The 25884-nt window shown below is 37.0% G+C and overlaps 1 protein-coding gene across 1 annotated transcript in view; it reads right to left on the bottom strand.

Annotated features, from left to right (window-relative positions):
* KIAA1328 (KIAA1328 ortholog) overlaps positions 1-25884 on the bottom strand; it is a gene marked incomplete at its 3' end in the record, with an annotated part of 138089 nt that overhangs the window by 94529 nt on the left and 17676 nt on the right. The window contains exon 5 of the mRNA XM_026087091.1: positions 24942-25057. Coding sequence (XP_025942876.1) covers positions 24942-25057 — 116 coding nt within the window. The remainder of the gene's footprint in view (positions 1-24941; positions 25058-25884) is intronic.

Raw genomic sequence — 25884 nt, 5'->3', positions numbered from 1 at the left:
ATATCCCTTTTGTCTTCAGTAAAGGCACATTTCACCCAGACCCCTTAATCTGCAAGCTCTGAAAGTAGACAAAAACCAAAGGAAAACAAATGTCAATAAAGATTCTGGAGTTTTAAACTTTTCTGCTACATCCTTCCTTTAACATTTTGAATAAATCCTTAAATTTCTACTTCAGTCCCTCCATTTGTATGAAGATGGGATGGCAGCAATACATTTTAACTCACAAGATGAGGACAGAATTACGAGGAATTGCAAAGCATTCTGATATCATTGAATGAAAGGACCTAGATTAGTACAACACATTATTTCAACCCTTAGCACAAGCTGATTTTAAGTGAGCAGCAGCATTATTTAAAATAGTTATAAGAAAGTGGAAGTTAGAAAACAATTCAAATATAGTTGAAAGGTTGAATAAAGACAGCATACAGCATTTAGTACAGATACATACACATCAGGTGCATATACACATTTTCTGTTTGCACACACAGTATGGAATTTACTGCATCTCCTAAYCATATTTAAAAAGAAGTTGACTATTCAGTGAAGTTTCAAATACATTATTTTACCTCAGTAACCCTGTATGTTCTCATACAGCATGGAACATTTATATAGGCACACACATACATACCACCTTTCTAATTTTATAATCACTGAAAGCAAAAACATGTATACAAATCAAAGTTTTGCAGTCTAAGAAAAAATAGTATAAACTAAAAAACCTGAGATTTCCCATCACTTCCACAACATTCGTCCTCTCAAAATTAGGTGTACATTTGCATTTAACAACATTGCCCACACGCAATCATTTCACAGTTTGCATAGAGTTCTATACAACCTTAACAACTCTCAGAACTACCAAAGTTTCTATATCCGCAAAACTTAATTGCATAGTTCTGACAATGTCCAGAAAGTAAAGTTCTGCCTCAGGTTGTTTTTACGGCTTGACTTCTGCAAAAGGAAGAAGCTGCATGGGAAAGAACATAAAATGCTAGGTACAGTTTAATATCCACAATTTCATGTTTATGTATGCTTATCCAGATCACAAAAAAGTGGTAACAAAAAATAAATCAATTTGACCTGTATAACCAAGATATAACTGCGAAAAGGTCTGTTTTCAGGATGGTYCCAGGGAAATTATTAAAACTAGTTACAGAAATTAAAGATGTGTGAAGGTGCCTTCCTACGATGACAAGATTAGAATTATTGGCTGGACAAGCAATGACGACAAGCCTAGAATTATACAGCTTTATCATATAAATTCTTGTATATTCTCAAGCATTTCAGTAAGATATACTAAAGTGGTCTCTTTCAAGCCACTGAATACTTTTTCTGTGGCTCTTAAGGCAATAACATAAGGGTTGTCAGCTTCACTGAAATACATCAAAACCTAAGGCAAAATAAATGCAAAAAAATTTAATACACCGTAAAGGTTCACAATAAAAAAGTAACAAGCAGCGAGGACATGCAAAAATTAAGATTTCAATACAARCATTACTCTGGTCATGCTGCATATGCTATATATGTTTTACAACATACAATTTAATAAAAAGCAATAAATTAAACTCATGTATTACTGAAAAAGGGAAAACATCAAAAATATACAATACRCATTAACCCTGCAAACCAAAAAAAACAGCCCACTGTAAACAGCTTTAAAATGCTTATAGTGGTTTCACTAAAAGCCCCTCATTTGGATATTTTTTCTTTACATTACTGCATATTAATGTAAACATATTAAACATAATGTTTTTCATTATATTAATGTAAAACTGTTCATGCTCAATCCCACATCTGCCATCAGCTACGTGGTTAACGTTACCTACTTCATTATCCTGTCACAGATTTTCAAATGTTTTCTTGAAAGGAATTGAACACTTCAATTCCTACTGAAATTCCTAACAAAAGGCATGGCGACCTGGGAAACATTGGCCATGATCTCTCCTGTTGATCTGCTGCCCTGTGCTCCGTTATAATCAGGAGACCAACTGAATTTCTAAATCAGAGACCTCAGCTTAAGCAAGAAGATGCATGCAATGAAGCAGTATAAATCAAGGCCATCTCCATTCCYGTACATATGCCATGAATTCAATACACTTTGAGAGCACAGAAGTCTTTCACAACCCATTGACAATGATACAAGTCAAACCTTTGCACTATTCAACACTGACAGTTGCACATATGCCTCAGACTGGCATTTAAGGGCCAACTTAAAATGACAAGTTGAAATGTGGCTTTTCTTTTTTCCCCAACCAGACATTTTAAAAACAAATTCCAACAAGTTTAGCTTTCAAGACCGAAAGTGTGCATCTATCTTTGCATATTTGCACCCACTTATTCATCTCTACAGTTCCCCTCCAGTCCCTTCCCCTCCACCAAGCCCCAGTTTTGAAACTTAGCTATTCAAGCTTGGGAATTCATGACTGACTACTAACCAAGAGATAAGATGGTTGTTTATTTTAGAGCAAGATAAAGTTACGCTTAGCACAACAGATCCTCAGCCCATGACTGTGGTTTCACCTTACTATCATGAATTGCTAATACAATGCAAATAAAAATAACCACACCACTGCAACCTGACAATATTTGGTTCACACACACACACAAAATTAAGCAGAAACAATGTAGTTAMTAGAACATGTCCCTAGTTTGATGTTACTACTTTAGAAGGCGGTCCCCAATTTTTATTAAAGCAGTAGTCTTGTAATGTGACTTGAAATGGACTAATATGCCTATTAATATATGTAGGAAGGTTTTTCTTCTATACAGATAGTGGTTTTTATAGGATCTCGGTTTTGTTCAAACAAAAGCTTTGCCTCTGATTTTTTTTTCCTAATTATGAAAATATAAAGTTACTTTGCTTATGAAGGATAGATYTGCCATTTGGATACATTTCTGTAAGACAAATAAAAGCTAGAGAAATCTAAAATACCATGAGACAACTGCATTACATTCACAGAAAGGGTAGTTTAATAATTCAAGCTTTATTTGGAGGCTTGTTTGCAACTGTAGAAGAGGTCAGACCTTATATGAATAAGGTATTAAAGTTTGCAAATACAGTCTAAGGTAAAGATAAGTAACAAGGCTTGTTTGCAGTCCAGCTGCTCACACAGTCTACAGAGTTAAGGTTTTTAAATCAACACACTGATAACAACAAGGATTACTGAAAAAATTCTGCATAGAGGTCAGTATGCATGTATCAAGAGTTCAGCTGGAAATCAAACTCTGATAGCAGTGATTGTGAGAGAGAATTTTTACTGTTTTAGAGAAGTTTGGCTTTGAATTACACTTAGCAACCTTATCTTAAATTCTTCATCGCTCTTTCTTGTACTTCTCCTATTTAATATTTTACCAGACAGACTCCCATGCTTTTGGATTAAACATTTCCCATGCATTTTAATGGCAGTCAGATACACAACCTATTGGTAAACTGGGGCCTGGACTGCACTGCTCAGAAAACTGGTCATTACACCAACATGCACCTACTTTACAAGTGCACAACTGGATGCAGGGATACATATATCCTGCTGCTCTTAGACTGGCAYGTAGGCACTTGCACCTGTGCATATTCAAATACGTACACACTTGCATGTCTACCTAGAATCAAAGAAACTCTTACTAAAACAGTTTTTAGTATTTCACTGTCTTGTTTGAAACAAAGTAAAGACTCAGAGCTTGGTATAAAAGCAGGAATTCAGACTTCGCTTAGTAGCTAACAGAAAACAAAAATATTCCACACCTGCAGAAAACATGAAAAGCATGTTTTCACAAAAAGCAAACTTTGGGCCCATTCAGAAACATTTCCACATCACATACTTTACCCTGAGGGGGAAGTATATGTGGAAGTTTCTCGGTATCACTTTGTTTTCCTATGCTCCACTGATCAAATTCACAGAAATCTTAGTAGTATTAGCTTAATTCCATTAACACCTTTTTGCCCCTTGGTTTAAGGGACAGAAATGTAACTGTTTCTCCTGCAAACACCTGCAGCCTACCAATACCACCCTCTCCAGTACCTTTTGTTAGGAAAGGAAAGACACCACTGCAGGAGGTCATATACTAAGAGAAGGGACCATGGCACTAGACTGCATCTAGGGATTTTGCCTCCTATAGGACTATTTTGACCGCTCCCAACATCTCTACCTCTTTTCCAGCTCTGACGCAAGAACAGGAGAAAAGCTGTGCGACCCCACGCACCCGTTCAGCTAAYCACCAAGCTGCCAACCAGTCGCATTCAGAACATGGCATCACCAAGCCCAACTTCACCACAGCAGTGGAGTGCAAACGCAAGAGAGGTACCTTTAACTGTGGGGGAAACATAAGGTAGGCATCAACTGTGCAAGTCTCATTCATCATGAAAGATTTAACAGGTCTGAACATGTTTTAACCACGATTCTGCAATTACTTTATAYTATGGCTTCCTTTACTTACTTGCACTTTAAGATCAACACAATTTTGTTCCAAGTTATTCCCTCAATTTAACTTTGATTCATAATATCTAATAATTTCAGTCTATTGTCCAAACACCATAAGGACACATTAAGCAAGTTTAAATGGCCAGGGGAATTTGCCCACCCTCATTAAACAGGAAAAGTGGTAGTCATAATCTTGTTTTAGATAAGAGAGTTTCAGCCAAGCAAAGTATAACTTTAATGTGCCTGCTCTGAACCAAAAAAACAAACAAACAAAAAAACCTGTAAAATTATATGGAAGTGTCATTAGACAATATTGCAAAACTTGTATTATTAAAACACATAAGTGGTTATAGGTTATTCCAAAGAACTGTTACTCAATTTCAAATTACAAAAGAGTAGAATAACAAGCACAAATAAAAACTGAGTTGTGGACAGTAGCCAGTCATACAACTTAACATGAACGTCTGCTGTCTTTGGCAACTTACAGGAAAAGTCTACAATACCCCATTTTCAGTTAAGGATGCAGCGCAAATGGTTTCTGTGAAAAATGCTTTTACAACAACCTCAGTGTGTAAAACATGAAATCAGTTTGAATTATGACTACTTACTTTTATTTGAACATAAGAGTTATTTCGAAATAAACTTCCTTGATTAGGCCTACAACACTACGTGTCCACTACAGCCTTTAGGGTGTACACAGATGAGCCATCTAACTCTAAGGCTGCAGCTCCACAGCCACTGCCAACCTTAAAAGAAAAAGTCAGAGCAGCCACAGGCCCAGACTCTACCTTGCTTACAGCTGCACAATCTTACCCTCTCTCCTGTACTAGGATTCATATCAGCAACAACCTGGCTCAGGGGCGTATTTCCTCAGAAGTGTGCACCTAATGGGTATACAAAACTGTTTTGAACCCTCTTCATTAATGGGTACACTTCTCCGCAGAATAAACAGCGCCCTAAAAATGAAGTGTAGAACAGATGGCTTTTTTAAAGCGTGATTTAAATATGTGGCACATGCATGGCTTGTGCATTTCCTTGATTTTCCAGACGCTAATTGTTAAATAAGACTTCTGATGTACTCACAAATGCACGGAATTCAATAATCAGTCAAGTATTTAGACACAAAAGAGAAGTCAGCAGAATTTTATAGATAGACAAAAATCAACTTACCAAAACTAGAATATCTTGCGTACAAAATACAAAGTCAGCACTATGAAGAAAAGGTTAGAATAATACAAGTGCCTGTGCACACACAGAGGAAATTGTTTCCATTTCACACCTAAAAGCATAAATATCTTTTAAAATTGCACCATTTCACTTATAAAAGCTAAATATCAATAAGAAAATTGAGAAATCTGATTTTTTCGCTTTTAATAGGCAATACACTCCTTGGTCCCATCAATCAGACTTTTTTTTTTAAACCTTCCATATTGAATATTCAGCCACCTTTCACCCATCTCTGCATTTTGAGTTTGCCAGTTAGTTTTCCCTTTCTTTGCCAGCATTCCTTATTCCAAGCATTCTTCCCTAGCATCATCTCATCAATGTTTCGTGAATGCACACCCCTGCATACTCCAATTTCAAATACGGTGAGCATACATCCTCCATACTCGAATATATATTGCTGGGAGACTTTTAGGACCTTATCATGTCAAACCAAATTAAAGTGACATTTTTAAGGCTGACATTCCATTTTCCTTAAGCTTGTTGTGACTAGACATTTAGTACAAACCTCACCCCATTCAGGATTTTAATAAAGGGAGAAAATTAAGAAAAAGTTAAGTCTACTATCTAGGAAAAAGATCTATTAGGTCTTGTCTGTATTACAGAAAAGTATTCTTCTAAGAATCAATTTAGTCTTTGCAATGCACTTTTAAAATGTCACACGTTCACACACAAAAAGCATTGCAGATACTGTTACAACTAGTTTTCATTAAGTCTAAATGCTATTTCACTAGGCTGCATTAACGCCAGCTCAGTTACTGGCGTTATAGTCCATACTGATCAGTCTTCCCATCGCTTTCCCCACAATGTACTCATGGCCCTTTGAAATCTGCCCAACTTCACCATTTCGGGGAACTCTGACAGAAATCTGTGGGATAAATACCAGAACTGTAATACTCCCACAAAGYATGAGAAAGGACACAGAGCAAACCTGTACAAGCTTGAATGGCTTAGCAGTAGCAGACACTGTAGAGCTTATTTTGTTGAGTGAGAAGCAACTCAAATTCCTAGCCTAGAGAAAGGCTTGTATCTATGGCAAAGCCTCCAAATTGGGATGAAAGTCTGAACTTCAAATTCAGGTTATCCAGTCAAAGACCTAGAAGCCAGAGTAGAAGGCTGTGTCCCGTATTTGCTGGTGGGAAAGGACAGAATGCCTAAACATCTTTTTCAGGTCTGTTTTTCTAATCCGTGCTGTCGTATACAGATAGTAGAAGCCCCAACCTTTTGTCAGAACCACTTTCCACCAGAAAAAAGCCTGCTGAAATTTCTTTAGAAAACCTCCTCTATTTCAACAAAGATATTTTCATTTTGCATCAGAACAGTCTTCTATGCCTGATCCATGAAATGACTGAAAGCCAAAGCAGAATACAATTTAAGAGCTACTAAATGTCATCTTTTCTACTCAAGATCCATCATACTATTATGTTAGGATCAATTAACAATAATTTCCCAATATTGCACCAAATCCAGCTCTCTACCCACTAAATATTCTGTTAAACTTTTGCATACACCAATTTATTTCACCAAAAGTTTGTTGATTCAAAACCAAAAAACACAGTGGGAAACTCCTTATGTAAATGAATCTCAATCAGAGCTAGTTTTCTAGCATTGCTGAAAGTTTTCCAAGACCTCTAATGCATTATTTTCACAGAATGAGGCATACACATTCAACCTTCTGGCATGATAAAACTAGAGGAAAATTGACATTGTGGCAATGGAGACTACATCTCTATTAACTTACAGAACAAAGAGCCAACTGAGTTTTAAATAAAAGATAAAGCACCACATGGTTATACTAGGAGTCTTACGTCTGTCAGCAAGTCTGTTCCCAGCTGAGTGGGGTTCTGACAGATGATTTGGTATGCAAGTTCATTATTCAGTCTAGCCACACTCTCTACCTCTCATACTGGAGTTCTGTCAGGCCAATAAAAACAGCCAGACAAACATCTTGCAGTGTAAGACCATCTCCCCTTATATATCTGCTTTATTAATGTGCATCCAATGCAGCTTATCGTACAAAAATGTTAGAGTGAATTACTCTCCTGTTATCATAGACTTATCTTGGCTCTAGGCTTGATACTACAGTTGATTCTCAAACTGGCTTTTTAAACATGAAACTCAGATGTTCACAGATCTTAAAAAAACATTTAAAAAGTTGCTTTGATGACAGCTCTGCTTCAAAAGATTGCAAGCATGGAAGAACTATTGCCTGTTACCCAAAAATCCAGACAAGTTCTAGAAGCCTCACTCTACCTGAGATAAAACTGAGATTCAAGAACCCAAATTCCAAAGGGGAATAATAAACTTGAACAAACTTCAGGGGAAAAATATACCATAATACACTAATACTAGTTCATAGTTTCTCAGTTCCAGTGCATATTCAACACTACATGATTGAGCAAAAGTGGGAAATGAGCAGCAAAGACAGCATTAGTATGAAGTGCTATGTTCCAGATCATCAACACTGGCACGGATCAACAAAGTATTCGCATCAGTTTAGAGCTTAGCCTCCTTAGCATAAGAGAATGATTCCATGTGCTGCTTTAAGGATTTAGATTGTGACTGGTTATTGCGCTATACCTAGACATGTCTACATAACAGGCACAAAAGACATTCTCTGAACATATCAGATGCAAGCCCCTCCATAACACTAGATTATACACATGGCTGGGATCAAGGTGGGCAAGGCAGATGGTGCCTGGGGAGAAGGGGAGGAATGAGCAAATTAGGCAATGAATCACTTCAGCATCTTCCAGCACAGCTTAGACTACAAAGACAATAAAAGGGGCATGGATTATCTTTCCTATTTAGCAGGGATATCAGAAAATCCCAAAGATAAAGGACCAAACAAATGATGTTGACAGAATGTCTGCAGTAGAAGCCTCATGATGTCTCCTACAGCTCTCCATGTAATACAATATCATAACTACACTCAACAGGGGAGGGGACTGCTTATTCTCGTTCATGCAATTCCCCAAAGAAACTCTAGGAAATCTTCTTTTATAGAATTCTTTCACCAAAAGCAGTAACAAGAAGAGTCATCAGTTGGCTTCAAAAAAGTTTCTTGAAACTTCCTGCCCACCCCCCCCACTTCTCCTGAAGAAAAAGCTGCTTCCTTCCAATGACAGGTAGTTAAGTTTACTTTGATAAACTATATGCGATATTCCCAAATATACAAAATATAGATAACAGTGACACAAATATAGTCTATTTACACATTCTCCATACTGAATCAGCCTACAGCAAATAAACCACATAACCCTTTCCAAAGAACCTACTAGCAGTGAAACATAGATCCTCATTACGAAAGAGTCTAGAAGAAACACTTCAAAGATGGTTAGACCAATTACATGCCAGGAAAATTCAGACAATATGCATACCATATTGTCTTCCTGAACAGAAAAGGCAAATAACTTCCTCAGAAAATTCAGTTTCACTTCATCTAGCAAGCAGATCCAAAGACTGAAGAAGATTCTAACTCCATATATAACCTCATAGATTCTTCATGAGTGTTCAGTACAAACTTTTGGCAGACTTGTCTTCCATAAGCCTCTAGATTTCATAAGTCCCATAAAAATAAAACTCTTGACACTGAAAGAAAAAGAAAGCATCAGAACACCTTAAGCAACACAGGCTTGTAAGAAGAGGGGTGCAGAATGAGCCACCCTGTATTATAGCTCACAAGAACACTTTTGGTTGCTCTTGAGTCTGAAAGATTTACCGGAGACAAAATACCACTGATTCAGCATGCCCACAATAATTTTATGTCAAACCTGTGAACTACAAAGCAAAGCTCCTGCAATGCAAGATTTACCAGAATTTTATCTATTTTCAAGCAGCAGCAGAAAATGATGACTCTTTCAATAGCATATAAATTGCCGAACTTTCCTTTCATATGGTTTTTATGAAATATTAGTTAAAAATCAATTTTAGTGTCTACAAAGAGATAAGTGAGAAAGAGACATGCCAGCGGAAAAGGGCTGCAAATCATCTCCAATCATATCCAAGGACAGCATTTAACAACTCTGAATTAATAGCAAAGTTTTCCTATATTTTCTTTCAGGGTGTTTTCAGCCACATGTTTATTTTCTCATGCACACTAAAAACCTCACAAACATGAAAAACAAATATTTGACTTGCTAGATGCATTAAATGAAAAATAAACGTGTTGCAGATCAGGCTCCCAAACTTCTGACTAGCTTATCAGTGGTATATAAGAGAGAAATCCTAGCTTTGTTGTGGGAAACATCATTAAAATAGACTTGAGACACCAGAAGTAATACAGTTACTAATGCAGATTCAAGTACATGATGCTTTTTCCTCTCCAAATTTAATCTGTTCACACCACTGTGATGTCCTAAAACGACTGCCAAAAGAACATCTGCAATGGTGACCCATATCCTCCCCGGCTGATAATAAAGCAAGACTGAATAAGACTACTAATGAGAAGAGCTGACAAACATCTTGCCATGGTGGAAGTCTAAACRGCCATTTAAAATCACACTATAATTTGTCTGCTCTTTAAAAAAAACTTGCATTTGACAAACTAGACCAAATCAGTTGACAATCGGGGGAAGAAGCAGCACATAGTGACTCCTCAACAAACTAGACCTTGGGATCTGTGTAACAATTTACACTAGAAGGGAAGAACAGAAGAACAAGATTACTAAGAGCACTGATCTGCTCACTCAAGGATGACATGAGGTAACACTCTCCATGCTAACTTATTTTGCATATAAACATCACAGCTTTTAAAGACAGAGTCCAAGTAGTGACTAAGCACCAACTCTAGCCTTCTCAGCACATTCTGAGATCACAGAGTCCCTGACTGGTATCCATATTGGAAGCTGCATCAAGTGCAAATGGACACTGTGTGACAGGTTCAATGCCCTGTTCTCCACATCTTCCCCACAAGCCATCTGAGTTGCTTAAAAGCACCAGCCTTTATCTTAGGATATACCTAGGTTTAAAGTTTAAGTTTGAGCTTTTGGGACTTCCCATAACAGCAATCAGATTTACTATGTAGCTTTGCAAATGCAAACTTTATTCAGACTTCTCTATCCAAGCAAAAACAAAACAAAAACACCAAACACACACACACACACACACACCAAAAAAACCCACACCAATTAGTAGGCATTACTGTGCTCACTTTGCTAAGCACACTGACCTTTTCATCATGACCTTTGCATTCTACCATTTTATCAAGATTCCTAGTTTGTTCTAACTCAGAAGTGTGTTCAACAACAAGCCACCAAACAAAAGAGAAACTTATCTCACCTTGTCCTTTCTCCTCCCTTGGAGGTGGGGAACATTTATTGCTCTAGTCCTTTCCCAGTAAACATTAAATAGAAAGAAGATGTATTTAAGCAAAATATTGGCGCAAGAACAAGCATGTGTAAGCTGTGATTGTGTCTAGGTTAGAAATTAAGAGGTCTCTAAAAATCATCAGAGGATCTTTTAAAATTTTCATCCTTCAAAAATGGTACGGTGGAGAAAAGTAGCTAGTGAACCAAGACAGATCTTTACAGTTTTATGAACAGAATTATGTTGTGAGGGTTGCTTGAGAGAGCCAGAAGGTTCCTGATAGTCCTCTTCCTCCAGCAGATGGGCCAGGAGAATCTTGATCAATCTCTAGGGCGTTCATTGTTCAATCAGAACAATGGAATCACACTGTCTTTAGATTCTTTCAAYTGTCCTGTGACTCCTTCCAGAAAAAGTACTGTAATATATAACATGAACTTTGCCAACACGAAGCAAGGTTGATATAAACAGTTCATTATAATCAGTTAGAATTCATGGGCTGTGCATAAATCCCCAGACATCACAGAAGATGTAACTAAGTCAGTGTATCAAGATGAGTTTCTAGGGAAATTAAGAAGCTTTCTGGGGTAACCAAGTCTGGTTGCACACTATCCAAGATGATACCATACAATTCTCTCCATAATCAAACTCCATCTTGTAGATAAGTTTATATTTCTTGCTCACCTAACTTCTCTCTTCAGGTAATCAGAAACATTTTTCAAATTTTTAATTTCCCTTATATTCATAGGACAAATTTATTCAGTAGATTTATTGGCAAGTTAAAGTGAAGACCATTGGTAAGTTAAATACAGTTTTTTGCACTGAAACAGAGCAGTAAGGCCTCAASACTTGTCCAGTTACCTGAAGTGACAGCTGGATGTCAAGAGCTGCATTCACTTGGGTCTTACTTAGCACTGTTAAGAAATGAAAGATAACAACTTTAAAAGCATCTAAGGATCTTTTACCAACATGCCAAAAAATATTTATAGCAACAAAAAAGTTCTCCCTGAAGATCACAAAATATGAAGAAATCAACAAAAGAAAAACTGAACAGTATAAATGGGGGAGTTCATGTACCATGAGGGCCATTAAGCGTTTTGCTCATGCTTTTACATAATTACTGAAGGATAATTCTACCCTTAGAAGTAACTAATTAAAGCAGCACCCTTTTATTTCAGTATCCTGTCCCCTGGGTGCATTCAGAGTTAGACCTGCCAACTATTGTGACCACAAAACATTTTTTCTACTTCTGCTATTCTTGCAATTGTGCAACATGAGCCATATTCCAATCCTCTTTGATGCTTCATAAACAATTTCAGTGTGTCATACATTAATAGGCATAAACCTGCTGAAACAATGTCTACAGGAGGATTACCAAATGCTTATATTGCACTCAGAAGCTTTATTTACAGGGCCTCAGAAGCCAGCAAGATGCCATCTTCACTTTCAAATTCCAAGTTGAGTTTACAAAACTACTAGTTGAGAAAAAACTCATTTTACTAACAAGGAATTAAAACATGCAGAAGTTAAATGACAAACTTTCACAATTTTCAGACTTCCACACAGTAACACTAAGTAGTTCAGATGGTAAATACACGGTTTCGTTTATGAAAACATATGCCAATCTACTAGAAATGAATGGTGCAGTGATAATAGGAAGCCTAGCTAACTGCAAACCACTGAAAGAGATGCATTGCTAAATYGATCATATTTGAACCTTGCTGGAGGTAGATGAATCCAGAAGCAATAGTCTTGGCCTAGCAATTAAATCTAAACATAATCATCATCTGGCAGGCTTAAAATCGTAGTGTAGGATGCCATCACAGCATGCCGACTGTTCCTTCACTGCACCTGCATTGGCACTGGGCAAGATGCAGCTCACTGTAAACAACGCTACTTTGCGATTTCCTGATTTCTTGAGCCAAGAGGGTTTCAGTAAGTTTTGATAGCCACAACTGTTTGATCCAATTTTATTCTTGATACTTGGGATATACATCCTTCAGCTAGCTCATTTTTAAATCACTTCAGTACTTAAACTGTCACACTTTATGCATAATCTGACACCACAGAGTCATAGTTTGAATATTTCAGTTCTATTACTTTTAATTCTGTACCAGTTAATCATATTTTATTTAAAGGTAAAATGTTAATCTTCTGATGTTAAAAATCATCATAMTTTACCTTTTTATGGCCGCATATTAAAATAAGGATACTTGCCAATTACCTAGAGCCGTCGTTTCAGGAATCGAATGAGAAGTTGACAAGAGGTCAGTTCAGTATCTCTGCAGTAGAGCAGTCTACTCTGCATGCCAGAGGAGCTCTCTAAATTTCCCTGTACTCTACAGCTGAAATGAGGTAGCACAGCTCACCAACTGCTACCCAGTTTTGGTTGATCCTATTTTAATCCTGAGTAAAATGTTTAACAAAAAGCACCTTGCTCCAAATTGCTTGCTATAAGCACCATCGCAGTCTCAAAACTGTAATAGAAATATACTTCAAATAGCCAAAGGTTCTCTTTTTTTTGCTTCGTTTTAATATTGCTATTTCTCTTGTCTTCAAATATAGTTCTACTGTCGAGTTGTTAGGGATCCCCCCACCCAGAATCAGGTCTTACACTGCAAGCATTTCCCAGCAGGGATTTTTGTCTCTATACTTGTCTGCAAAGCAACTAGCAAATTGTTAATCATCTATAATTAAAGACACCATAAGGCCAGAACCCATCAGAGTACATCTCCAGTTTGCTCACATGGCCCTTTATGCATAAAATATGCCTTTTCATTTCGGTCCAAGTACCCTTCTGCTTTGGGTCTCTTCTTAAAGCCTTCTTCTATAACATCCCCAAGAGGAGAGGCATTTTTTAGATAAAGCACAAGTGGAAAAAAAAAAAAAAAAAAATCTGTGCAACTTCTCTCTCAGGCTTTTGCTTGACCCTATCATTCTGGTTTATTTAAGCTTTTCAAAGTCATACAACTTTTGTCTTGTTCAAGACTGAGGGTGACCCTGAAATGCCAGAAATAAGTAACATGCATACATTTAACTTTTGATGTCAGCAAGTGCTACCCCCCAAATTTTGGGGTAGGTAAATAAGAGAAAAGAATGGAATCACCCAATGCCACACACAGTCAGTTGGTAAAAGCACAGAACTGAATTCAAGATTTGCTAGATTTCCATGCTCATTCACATGGGCCATGTCTGGCTCTTAAGCAGCATCCTATATATCATGATATTCACTTGTTTCCATCACAACTGCATATTGTAAGACTGCACTAGTTTGCTCTACAGCTCGCACTCTTCTTACAACCATGAGTAAATCACCCCAAGATAAAGTTCACACAGAACAAGATGCGAAGTATTCGTTTCATTTTYAGAAGGAAAAGCAGCACTGTTTTTTTACTCAGTCATTTTCTCATTCAGAATTGCAATTACCAGCACTATCTCATAGGTTTCTGATGTTCTGCTTCCACCGATAACTTCAGGCCAAAGCAATACTGATACATTTATCAACCAGCTTCCCCATTTAGCTAGCTAGGGCTCATATACTTCTACCTGTCTGCTAGTAAGCTAAGGCTCATATACCTCTACTTGTCTGCAAAGTTACAAAATTAGAAAAAAAGTTATTGTTAAACGGAGAAYTAACTACCCAACAATGTACAATTCCAAATGCATTTCTGCTGACAAGCACTGCATCTAGAAACTGAAACTTCCCCAYTCCTGAACCTCCTGTACAGCAGTGGTCAGCTACCAGGCAAGTCAATCCATGGACCACTGCCTAGTCTGGCAACTTGCCGTGCAAGGCTCAATGCACTGCATGTGAGGCAATCTCAAGGTTACAATCTTTTAGTTTCACACAATCCTTAGTTTTCACTACCTTTAGTTTTAGAAGACTCTTCCTCCTTCACGGGGAAGATAGAGTTTCCCACCTTTCATAAACAAGGTATTTGTTACAACATTTGGAAGTGACTAGTGGGGGTGAAAGCAAAGTTTCACTTATTACAGATTATTTAGAATGAAACAAACTATATCTAAAAAGTGCAGATATGCTTTTTTATTTCCATTGCAGTTCAGGAAAGGGGGGAGGGAAAAGCATCTCTGATTTGTATATTAAAGCACAAGCATCTGTCCTACTGATGATATTCTAGGGAAGCACATTAGCATAAAATTTAACGATGTCAAATAAGTGGATGTGAAATAGGGACTGCGTAAAGACACTATTTCCAAGCCTGACAGAAACATCACTGTTTAGAAATGCAAATGAAACCATTATGTTCAATAATTATATGAAAATATGAACAGTTCAGCATGTTTTCCAGCCCTGATGGCGGTTAATGGGATGTACGCTTATGTAAATAACTACTATTAAAGCTAATGCTGAAAAAAACTAATAAATTCATACTAAAGCAACTGATTTAGTACGCTTTTAAACCCCAGCAGTGCTCACTTATTAGAAAGGAGTGCATTCTTATGTTTAGAACTCATTACTGTTACAAGTCACTGCAACTCCATCAATTACCATGCATTAATGAAAATGGGACACACACAAAAAAAAATTATTGCCTCTCAGCAGTTTTCTTTAAAGACAAAATATAGGGGTATTACCATCATGGGGCCTGGAGGGGAACTTATCAGCAACATAATCTTTATTACTACAACTGTATTCCCTGTGTTATAACCCTGGGGTATTTTTTGTCCCAAGAAGGGACTAACCTTTATGTAAAACTGTTGACATATATGCAGAAAAAGTGGCYATTCTGCCACCAGTTAAAACTGAAGATTTTCACAATTATATACATACACATACATAAAAGGTATTTTTAATATATATATGTATATAATATGTACGCATACATAAGTATATATTTGTGTGTGTATATAAATATACATATACACAGACACTARTATATGAACTAAAAATGTAGAAGTGGAATGAAAAACTACAATTTCTGAAACTAGAATGAGGAGGCATCATGCAAATGGAATTAAGTGAAAAGGGTATGTATGGTAGCATTATATGAAGTCAGTTTTACATTTACACTTTTAACAACCTCCTAGAGAGCCTTCAAGACATTGAAGACATAAGACTTCAAGGAAATTATTCATTCCTCTTTGGTTGTTTGCTCCAGTTCCTTGGCACTATTTGAAAAATTCTTAACTTTGGTTAAACATCACAATTGATGCTGGAAACAAAACCAACACAGAGCTGTCATAGCAATGAATCCCTTCAGAAATTAAAAGCAGAGATTTACTCAATGTCTAAAACTCTACAACTAGCCCACTTTCATATTCCAAGCAGTCTCTGAAAACGTGATGAAAGTGACATCTACTCGATCTTAAGAAATCTAACAAAGCTGAAAATGCCATTATGGTAGTTTGCATTGACTGACACCACTTCAAGTTAAGGATGGTTCTAAACAACTTTACAGAAGAGCACATACAAAGGACTAACRATACCTTTAAAAGACCAAATGATGGAGATTTACACTATGTCAGCTATTTGTCCAGACTTAGCTACTGTGTAACTTGTGTCCAAGATTGTATTCTGCCACCAAAGGTCACAGGATAGACTTCTGACTCATCTGACCACAAAAGCATTGTCAGTAAGAGCTATGAAATCCTATAATAATAGAAYGAAGGAAAGAAATCTTTTAAGTTTATGTAGGACAAAGTTAATGTAGGACAGTGTCCAGTATAGTAGCCAAAGTTAAATAAATGTTATGTTTAAGTGCAATACACTCTCCACAGTATAAGACAAAACGAAAGGCTACCCTAATCTGAAAAATTTACAGTCTAAAAAAACAGATAGCAAGACTAGGCTTGCACAGAGCCAGCGGCTGACAGCGTACAATAGCAAGCTAACACATGTGATGACAGTCACTATGACAAACATTCAGAGTCAGTGGGGGTGGGGAGAAAAAACATAAAATTATCTGATTGCTTTCACTAAATCTCTACTGAAAGAGAGGTATGAACTGTTTTGCTATCTAGTCTGTTAAAACTATTTCATGAGCGAAGGCCATTCTAAGGTTAAAAACAGTAAGACAAATTTGCTACTGATTAATAATAAAGCCATTCATTTTATTCTTCAAATCTAAAGTAATTACAAGCCAGAGTATGGCAAATGGATTTAGCTGAAGCCATTACGTCAGAAGAATCCTTTAAAGAAGAACAGTAATTTAAAAGACTAAACTGAATAATGAACTCTCCTGAACAACAATTATTATGAGATTGATTTATTGAAAGTGTATTTAATCATGCAAGAAATGTTTAAACTTTCCAAAATAGTTCAGGGAGGCAGAGAAACCAATAGTAGAGTCAGCCCAACGTCCTCATTATAGTCGAGAAGCTGAAGCAGATGGAGAATTCATTTAGTTTGGAAGGATAAAGTACATCAATTTCTCTGAATCCACATTTCTAGTCAATTTGTTACAGTACCAGCTTCAACAATTAATGATCTCATTTTCCCATTTGTGTCTCCTTTTAAGAGATCTCAGTCTTTGTTTCCAAATGAGCCCAAATGTCATAAAGGAAAATTTAACTCAAAAAAAAAAAAAAAAAAAAGCGCTTTGAAAGCTCACATATCTGAAGCCCAATGTTTCTGCAGTATCCACAAAAGCAGAGGCAAAATTTAGTCAAGCTCGGTCAGCTTGAGCACCCTCTCCCCTCCTCCCCAAATAAACAAAGCCAAAAAAAACACTGCTTTCCACACAGAGAAATACATTTTAGCTGACCTACTTAAGGTTTGCTTTAGGGTAACTGATGTTGATGCAAGCGTTTGGAAATCCAGTTTCTGCCATGACAACGACATCTCTCTCCTGTTCAGATCTCTCCTGTTAAGTTCAGACACGGCCAACTCATCATCATATGCAGTGTTGAGATCCAAACCAGAGACAGTATAGACAGCATCATGTCTGTGCTCAAGATACCATTCATGTTGCCAAGTGAGAAGGCAGGTTGTCTGCGGGGCGTATAGCCTACAACCGCTATCAACAACCTCACAGAGCAGAACTCTGGTTCTTCAGCAAGCAAGAGTGCAGCTCAGAAACACCAAGCCTCTAGTATCAGGAACAGATCTCCTTAGCATAAAAAAATATCTAAAGAGATGAGATCTGTGTAGGTAGTATAAGTGCCACTGGTCCTCATCTTTCATCCTAGTAGGTCCTGAAAACTCTATGCCATAGCTGTTGGATAGGGCATATTTTCCCTTCTTCTATTAGCAACACACAAAACACTTCTCAGTATGAACCACAACGCCAGCAACTCTTTCTCTTATCCCACTTCTATATTGACAGTACCATCTCACAGACAAAATCCTGCACCTCTGAGTGTGAACTTTTAGGGCAAAAAGTCTATATAGCTCTTACTCTCCAGAGGCCAAGGTAGACTGTTTAAATGCCTTCTGTTGATTCCACATAACTCCATTACATGAACAACGTGGTTGGCTTCTGCTCTAAAGCACTAGCTAGGATTAAACTAACATATAAAGCTGAGCTTTAAATGAATCTGTAGTCATTGATCCATTTGAACACTCAACATTACAATATGTTTCACCTTGTTTTAGTTTAAAAGTTCATAAAATATTCAAAATATCTTATTTACCCAATAGTCCTTGACTGATTCTTTTACATTTAAGAAGTTCTTAAATACATACATTATTTAGCCAATATTGCTGTTACACACTAGCATATAAATATTCAGGGACTTTTTAATAAGTTCAGCTTTTACTCAATAGACCATAATGGTTGCTTAGAAACATTTATTAGTTGGAGACTTATAATATCAGTCAGGGAAAGACCTTCAAAGAGTGAAGCAGTTGGATAAAATGGAAGAAAAGAGCAAAACACTAATTTGTCATTTTCCTCACATGCCCTCAAACAAATTATAATACACAAGAACACATGCATCCATACATGCATGCATCCATACATGAAAAACAGGAAGAGAAAAACTGAATACTATAAACTGGGGGAAATAAACTGAGAAAAAGATAACAAGGATGGTGGCAATTCCCAAMCCTCAGTTTGTATCTTGCCATTATTAAGCCTACAGAAACTATAGCAAAAAAGAAAACTGGAATTAGATTCTACCCCAGGATGCTTCTCCAGAGTAATCTATAACAGTCAATGGGTAAAACTGACTTTTATTTAACARCAGCAACGACACACACACACCACTATTAGAAGAACTTCAGAGTAAGATCCAGTACTAGAAATTTCTTCAGGATTTCCTAACTGCGTCAGGATCAAGACCAAAATTTTCAAAAACTGGCAGCCAAAGTTAGACTCTTAAATTGTTACCGAGTTTTAAATAAACAGTCTGACTGAAAAGCACTGGGCATGAGTTTCCTGCAGATGACAAAGCTTACTCTTTATATTGCAAACTTTTCTTCTTGCTGCTCATCTCTTTCTTAAAAGGCCAGAYATAGGAAAACATCATGTTAAAGATTTAAAGTATGAACTTTGTTAACTTTGGGGGGGGGGCATGCAAGGCAGGGATCCTACTTTCATATATACATGCTCAGTTATATTGATTTCTACATTCCATTTCTATATGACATTATATGCTGTCATTCTAAGTTCGGACTAACTGCCTATTTGCAAACAGTAGCACCGGGGGTGCATGTACATATATCTGACAAGGACTACAAATGCCAAAAAGCACATTGCCAGAGACTTTCTGTGCAAGACTCTATTGTTTTGTTTCTTCATCTGTGATGATGTTTTTTGTAGAGTCAGATTAAACAAGGAAAGGAAATGGAATAAATGTTTATTTCTCCCCCCATTTTCAGAAAAGCAAATTCAATGTTATATAGAAAAATAAGCATAATGTAGARCAAATCCAGAAATTCTAGTCTGATCCATGCTTTTCTGCCATTTTGTTCTGTGGCATTAAGCATATCTTAACTATTTTTCTTCTGTAAAATAACATTAACTCTGCATTAACACAGAAAGTGAAGAAAAGGAGGGAATATATAAGTACTACTAATTTATTCAGTATATGCAAGAGAAATGTAAATGCACAGTATTACAGAAAAGCTAAAAAATAATTTTATTAAAGACTTCAGTCAGTATCATCACCTAACTGTTCTAAACTAATTTTCATGTTAACTGTATGCAGAACCAAGTAATTAAGTCATCCTAAGTAGTTACAATATTAAGGAAATATGTAAACAATGTCTGTGATCATTTTTAGACTAGCCAAATAAATCATATGGAATTTGTTGTTTGAACTTGGCTGGGCCTTCAAATGGAAAATAATTTTATCAAAAAGCTTAAGAAATCCAGGTATATTCTAAATATAAACCAAAACAGAAGTTTAGCAGGGTTGATGAGTGGAGATTTACATAAAGAAAAAAATAAATTTGCAATAAACAGAATCTCTTCTTCCCTTTATCCAAACTGATAATTTGGATAAGGAAACACTATTTCAAAACACCTTCCTTCCTTCATATAGCTTAGAACTCAATAACAACGTTTTTTTGAAGCTGATTCTTTCCCAAATGATAAATCTCCAGAGAAACGTTGAGGCTGGTTTTGCCTCTTCATTTATGCAATAACATCAAATTTGGACAAAAAAGCCTTAATGGTGATAACAAGACAGACTAAAGACCATAACAAAATTTCTTCGGACTTTGCAATAACAGTAGTATTTGTTTCTTAATAATCCCATTATTATCCTTTTCTTTACTAAGATATCTATATTGACAGTATTCGGGCATCTTAGGACATGTTTCCCTGTTTCTTAAATGAGGTCATACTGAGATCTATATTATTAAGTGCTTGAAAATATGCTAGAAAAAATGAAAGCCAGAAGCTTCTCTCATAACAGCTCCTAAGCATAAGCGGAAGAAGGGACAGTGCATTAACCTATGAGCACGATGCAGAGCAATGTGCTTCTCCCTTACTCTGGAAATGCAAATGAAACATGCAAAAAATTTAGAAGGACACTGAAGTTTCAAGTCAAACACTCCAAAGAAAATGCCAGTATTTGGACCACCTCTAAAACCACAGTTGAGCCAACATGTATCCATCATGATCTGGGGATACAGAAGCAAGGAAAAGACTTATTAAGAGGGGATGCTGGGAGAGACAGGGAGGTAGATTACACACAGTGAGCTTTCTCCCACGATCTTCCTCCTGAATTCGGTTTCAAGCRTGGATGGTGCTACAGTACACTGAACAGATGCATCTGTTTTCATCAGATGTGTCTCAGCCATTTGACTGACTCTAGACAGCCTGCCTTCATTCTGCCTCTCCCTTAATCCTGACTGCTCATCCCAAAAACCTTCTGCTAAACCTGCCAACCACAGGCTACACTTCTTTCACGTAATCCAAGCCCAGCCCAATCTTTTTYCCCCCCAAGTCTTTTCTTTCAGCCAAGTTCTAGTTCTCACTTCCCCAGTTCAGCCTCTAATTACATTTTCCCCTCTAATTCCTGCTTAATCTTCCCTACCAGAAGATTCAGTGTTTCACCACTCTCTCATCCTCATATCTAAAAGATCCATATATCTGCCTATCCCAGCTTCCACTTTTTTCCCTTTTGCCACCATTCAGTCCCAAAACACAGTCCCTTTCTCTGTTTGACCCCAAACTCTTTGCTCTCTCTATTCTGTCTCCTCCACCGGTCTGTTCTCATCCCTGCTGCATTTGAATCAAGCCGCCTCTTCCAGTGCGGAGCCCACAAACACAACACAGATAAGAGGATGCAATTAGTTCAGTGCCCAGAAGAATCCACAGCAGTCACGAGCCAGAGCTGCAACACAGGCCACAAGGAAGAGAATACTTTCATTGTAGATTGTATTAAAAGAATAAGAGCATGTGTTACTGAATTTTTTCCAGAATTTGTAAGTTTGGCCCACTTGGGTGGATTTTTAATAAGAACATCAAAAAGCGTAACCATGGCACGCACACACCACTAAATATCTCATCTCCAAGGAATGGCAACACTAGAATTTTTCAAAAAAAACCAAAAACTGCAAGAGTTTATCAGACAAAATAAAGGTTTAATCCTCTCTTTTGCTCTTGAAACTGGTTGAAACACTTTAGCTGAAGTTAGGTTTTGGGGGGTTTTTTGTTTTTTTTTTGTTTTTTAAAGTCAGTTTAAAGTGGACACTCAAGGTAAAAAGCTAAGCCACAATAGCTGCTTTTGAACAAGTATAAGGAGCCACTGTAACAGGTCTAAAGATACTGCATTAAGGAAAAGGAGCAGACCAGATGACTACTTGAAATCCTCCTTTTTCTTTARTTCTGTGATAATAAGTACTTGGTAACCCTACAATGGGCTGGCCTACTTTAGATTCGCAGTGTGCTCATCAGGGCTGTCCTTTATTAACTGTATGCCCTAGTAAGAACTACTCAAATCTGTTTCAAAGTTTCAGCCACAAAGAAGAAAAGAATTGACTATGTTTCTGTGAAATTTTAGTTGTTATTCCCTACCCAGACAGTACTGACCAATTCCAAAGCAAATGTAAACTTTGGCTGCAGACATTTACTATTCCTTTTTCAGTACTGTGCAATTACACAAAACTCTGCAGAGAGACAACTGCACACTACCTATTTCCCCCTGACATGCTTCTGTTCTGGTTTAATAATATACCCAAATTCAACTGGATGGGTCCCCATAGCTTCTCAAAAAATAAGCCACAAGAAAATAAAAAAATTCTGCTTCTAAAGTAATGATTTTAAGCACAAAGTGTATCCTTGCTGTAAGAGTCTTAAAAACAAACAAAAAAAAACAAAACAAAAAATTCACAAAGACACTTGCTCCCCGTTATTCAAATTAAACCTCTACCAAGTTGAAATTACACTTTGCTGGATATTTGCACCCATTATGTCAAAAGCACTGATCTATTATTGTAGGATAATTTTAAATACTGGACAAGATAAAGTAGTTTTATAGAAAATAAATTGCATCAGCTTTCTTAGAAAAAAAAGAGAGAGATAGGTAGAATTGATTTTTACCAGACTTGATGGTTTTTCCTTATGCTATTACATTCCTGATATCTTACTTGCAAATGAACACTGTACGTTTTAGGAGAACTTCAAGCTACCAGAATCTACATTCAGCTTTGGAAAGTCTGCTGTTGCTTGGCTCTTGAACAAGCTTTGAGAGATCAGAAGTTACCTGATCAGAGGTATGTGAAGAATCTTGAAACATTCATATAGGAYAGGCAAGTACTCCTACAGTTAAAAGTATACTGTTTTAAATTATATTTCTAAGTTTTATAGAGTTTTATGAAGTGTAAAATTGCATGCATTAACCTTCTGCCATCTCTACCAGACTTCTCCTGAAAAAGTATTCATGCTTGTGCAGTCTATTTCTGACAAAGGGGAAAAAAATAAAAAAATAAAAAAATAAAATAAGCACAGCTACTTCCCAGCAGCCAAATAAGCCTCGGATGAATTAGTGAAAGCTTTGCGTACATATACTAAGAAAAAAACGATCAACCATCAGGAACATGCATCCCATCCACATTCATGGGCTGACTGAATGTGCATRCTGTAATACAGAACAAAATCTTGACTTCAGTGAAGTTAATGCAAAAAAGAATTGTAGTTATATCTGATGGCTCTTAAATACATCAGACAATATTTTCCAGGGACTGTTCCATACCCAGCTAAGCTTGTTGATGTGTATATTATTTAGTACAAACAGCAGACCAAGTTCTTTCYATCAATATTAATGCCACCATGCTGCAAGGGATCTTCTGGGTCATCAAGGGCAATCCCCTGCTGTCAAAGGCAACACATCACTGAATCCCTTTCACAAACTAGCCAAGCTCCATTAAAGAAAAAGCTTGTGGGGGGGGGGGGGTTGTTTTTTTATTTATTTAAACCTTCCAGTGTTCACAAGCTTTCAAATATGATTGCTCTAATTTTCATGAACCTTCCTCTAATTTCATGTTTAAGTTTGTACACTGTTTATCTCCATTTATTTCTGTTCCAACACTGGCCTATAGCTTGAAGAGTTCCTTTTTGTCTCAGCCATCATCATCTCAGGCTTCTTCTATATGGCCAGTCACTATTCTAAATCCCCCAAAAAAACAAAACGCACACGCACTTTAGTCCCTTCTCATAAAATGGGCTCTCCATTCTGCCCGTCACCTTGAGCAGCCCTTCTCCACAACTTCTCTAACTGAATTCATTTTTTCCTGAACAAGGATAAGTCACGACTGAACACAGTACAGCACATAAAGCTTTCTACAATAGCATTAGTATCCTTCCTACTTGAAATACTGCTCCAGATAAATCACAACACRTTTGCCTTTGTTATAGTTGCAACACCCTCATACCCCACTGTAATCAGTTGTTATCCTTCTGAGGAATTAAACAAGAAAACATCAATACCAAAGATTTAGAAGAGAAATGAACAAGAACATTTTGTAAAGGTCTATCACAGCACACTGAAGGAAAATTGTAATTCCTGCAACATCCACTTCTGCATGTTATATTCCGTGATTGGCACTAAATGTATGCTGGGGGCGGGGCAGGAGGGGAGCAGGGAAAGAAGTCACAATCTGCAAGAAGAGAAAAACAGCTAACTTTATATAAAGAACAAAAAAAAAGTCTGAGCTGGCTAAACCCCTTAGTACATATACTGAAGATATTTAAACTGTGTATAAGTTGTCTTCCTCCAGACACAGAAAGCACAGGAATACCGTGCAAGAGAAGTTTTAGACCTCAATTACAACAACCTAACAGGATTAAGTGGAGAGAAAAAGAAAAGAAAARAAATCCTATAACCATATTTTAATGCATAAATTCCTTATTACCGTTTTTAGTTGACAAATATCTATTTCATAGCAAAACAAGATCATAGGAACAGCTGGATGGCAGTTTTAAGCTCAAATGAACCAGCAGCACATGCTGACAAGTCATCTCTCTGATTGCTTTTGAATGGCAGCACATGCAGATTTATTCTCTGCCATAAATTAGAACAATTATTTCTCTGTAGTTCAGTTTTTATTTCAGACAGTGAACCCTTGCACACATTTTTTTTAAAGGATATCTTCCCTTTCCTTGATGATAAGTTCATTCTGTTCCTCTAGCTGTCTGATCTTCTTCTCAAATGACTCCTGCTCTGCTTTCAGCCGTTCTTCTGTCACCTCCTTTTCTTCACTTACCCTGAAAAGAATTGGAGAGAAAACAAAGGCCCTGTCAGTGTGAAATAAAATATATGTCCACAACCAAAATGCCCGACTTCCAGCTCTTCTGCTTTCCAGTTAAATAGATCTTACCCTCTCCACCCTTAAATAGGTTAGTTCCTCATATGGTTTATTTTATTACATTAGACTGGAAGCTCCATATGACTTTATACAAGAAATTATTTTTTTCAGAAACGCTGGTCTCACTAGAGTACATGCACGTTAACAAGCTGCATGGAACTACAAAGTAAGGACCTGAACCCACAATTGGATTTGTGCAGTCTGTTTCCCTGCAGCCATAATGAAGACCCTGAGATCTATACAAGCCTAGGGCACGTACACAGAAAGCACAAATGGCAAAGCTTACCTGCTGAGACAGGAAAGAAATTTTAAATTTTTTCTCATTCTTAGCTCCTAAGCAAATGTGTCCTGGCACATTTACAGACCAAATATAAGTCCAGGAAAAGAACCATTCTTCTTGTTAACTTTCTCCAAACAAAACAGTTTGTCATCTCCCAGGCATCTTAACATATCAGGTCGCAAGTGTAAATTTTATGTTTTGTCTGGGCTGTGGCACCCTGCATTTTGCTGCTTGGTGTAAATAATTGGATCAAGATTAAAAGATGACAATATGAAAAAGGTTTACAATGAATCATTTATTCTGCACTTCAAGAGCAGTCTGTAAAAACAGTTATTCTGGAATCATGCAGGCAAGACGACCATAATGCAACAGACAATCCCATAACTGTACTAAAAACATGGCTTAGAAATCATGGTTCTATACAAGCTCTACAAAAATGCTAAGTA

The sequence above is a fragment of the Apteryx rowi genome, unplaced genomic scaffold (assembly GCF_003343035.1).
Source record: "Apteryx rowi isolate R43461 unplaced genomic scaffold, aptRow1 scaffold_700, whole genome shotgun sequence".
Classification (NCBI taxonomy): Eukaryota; Metazoa; Chordata; class Aves; order Apterygiformes; family Apterygidae; genus Apteryx; species Apteryx rowi.
Note: the sequence above shows the minus strand (reverse complement) of the source record. Positions and strands in the feature narration are given on the sequence as shown.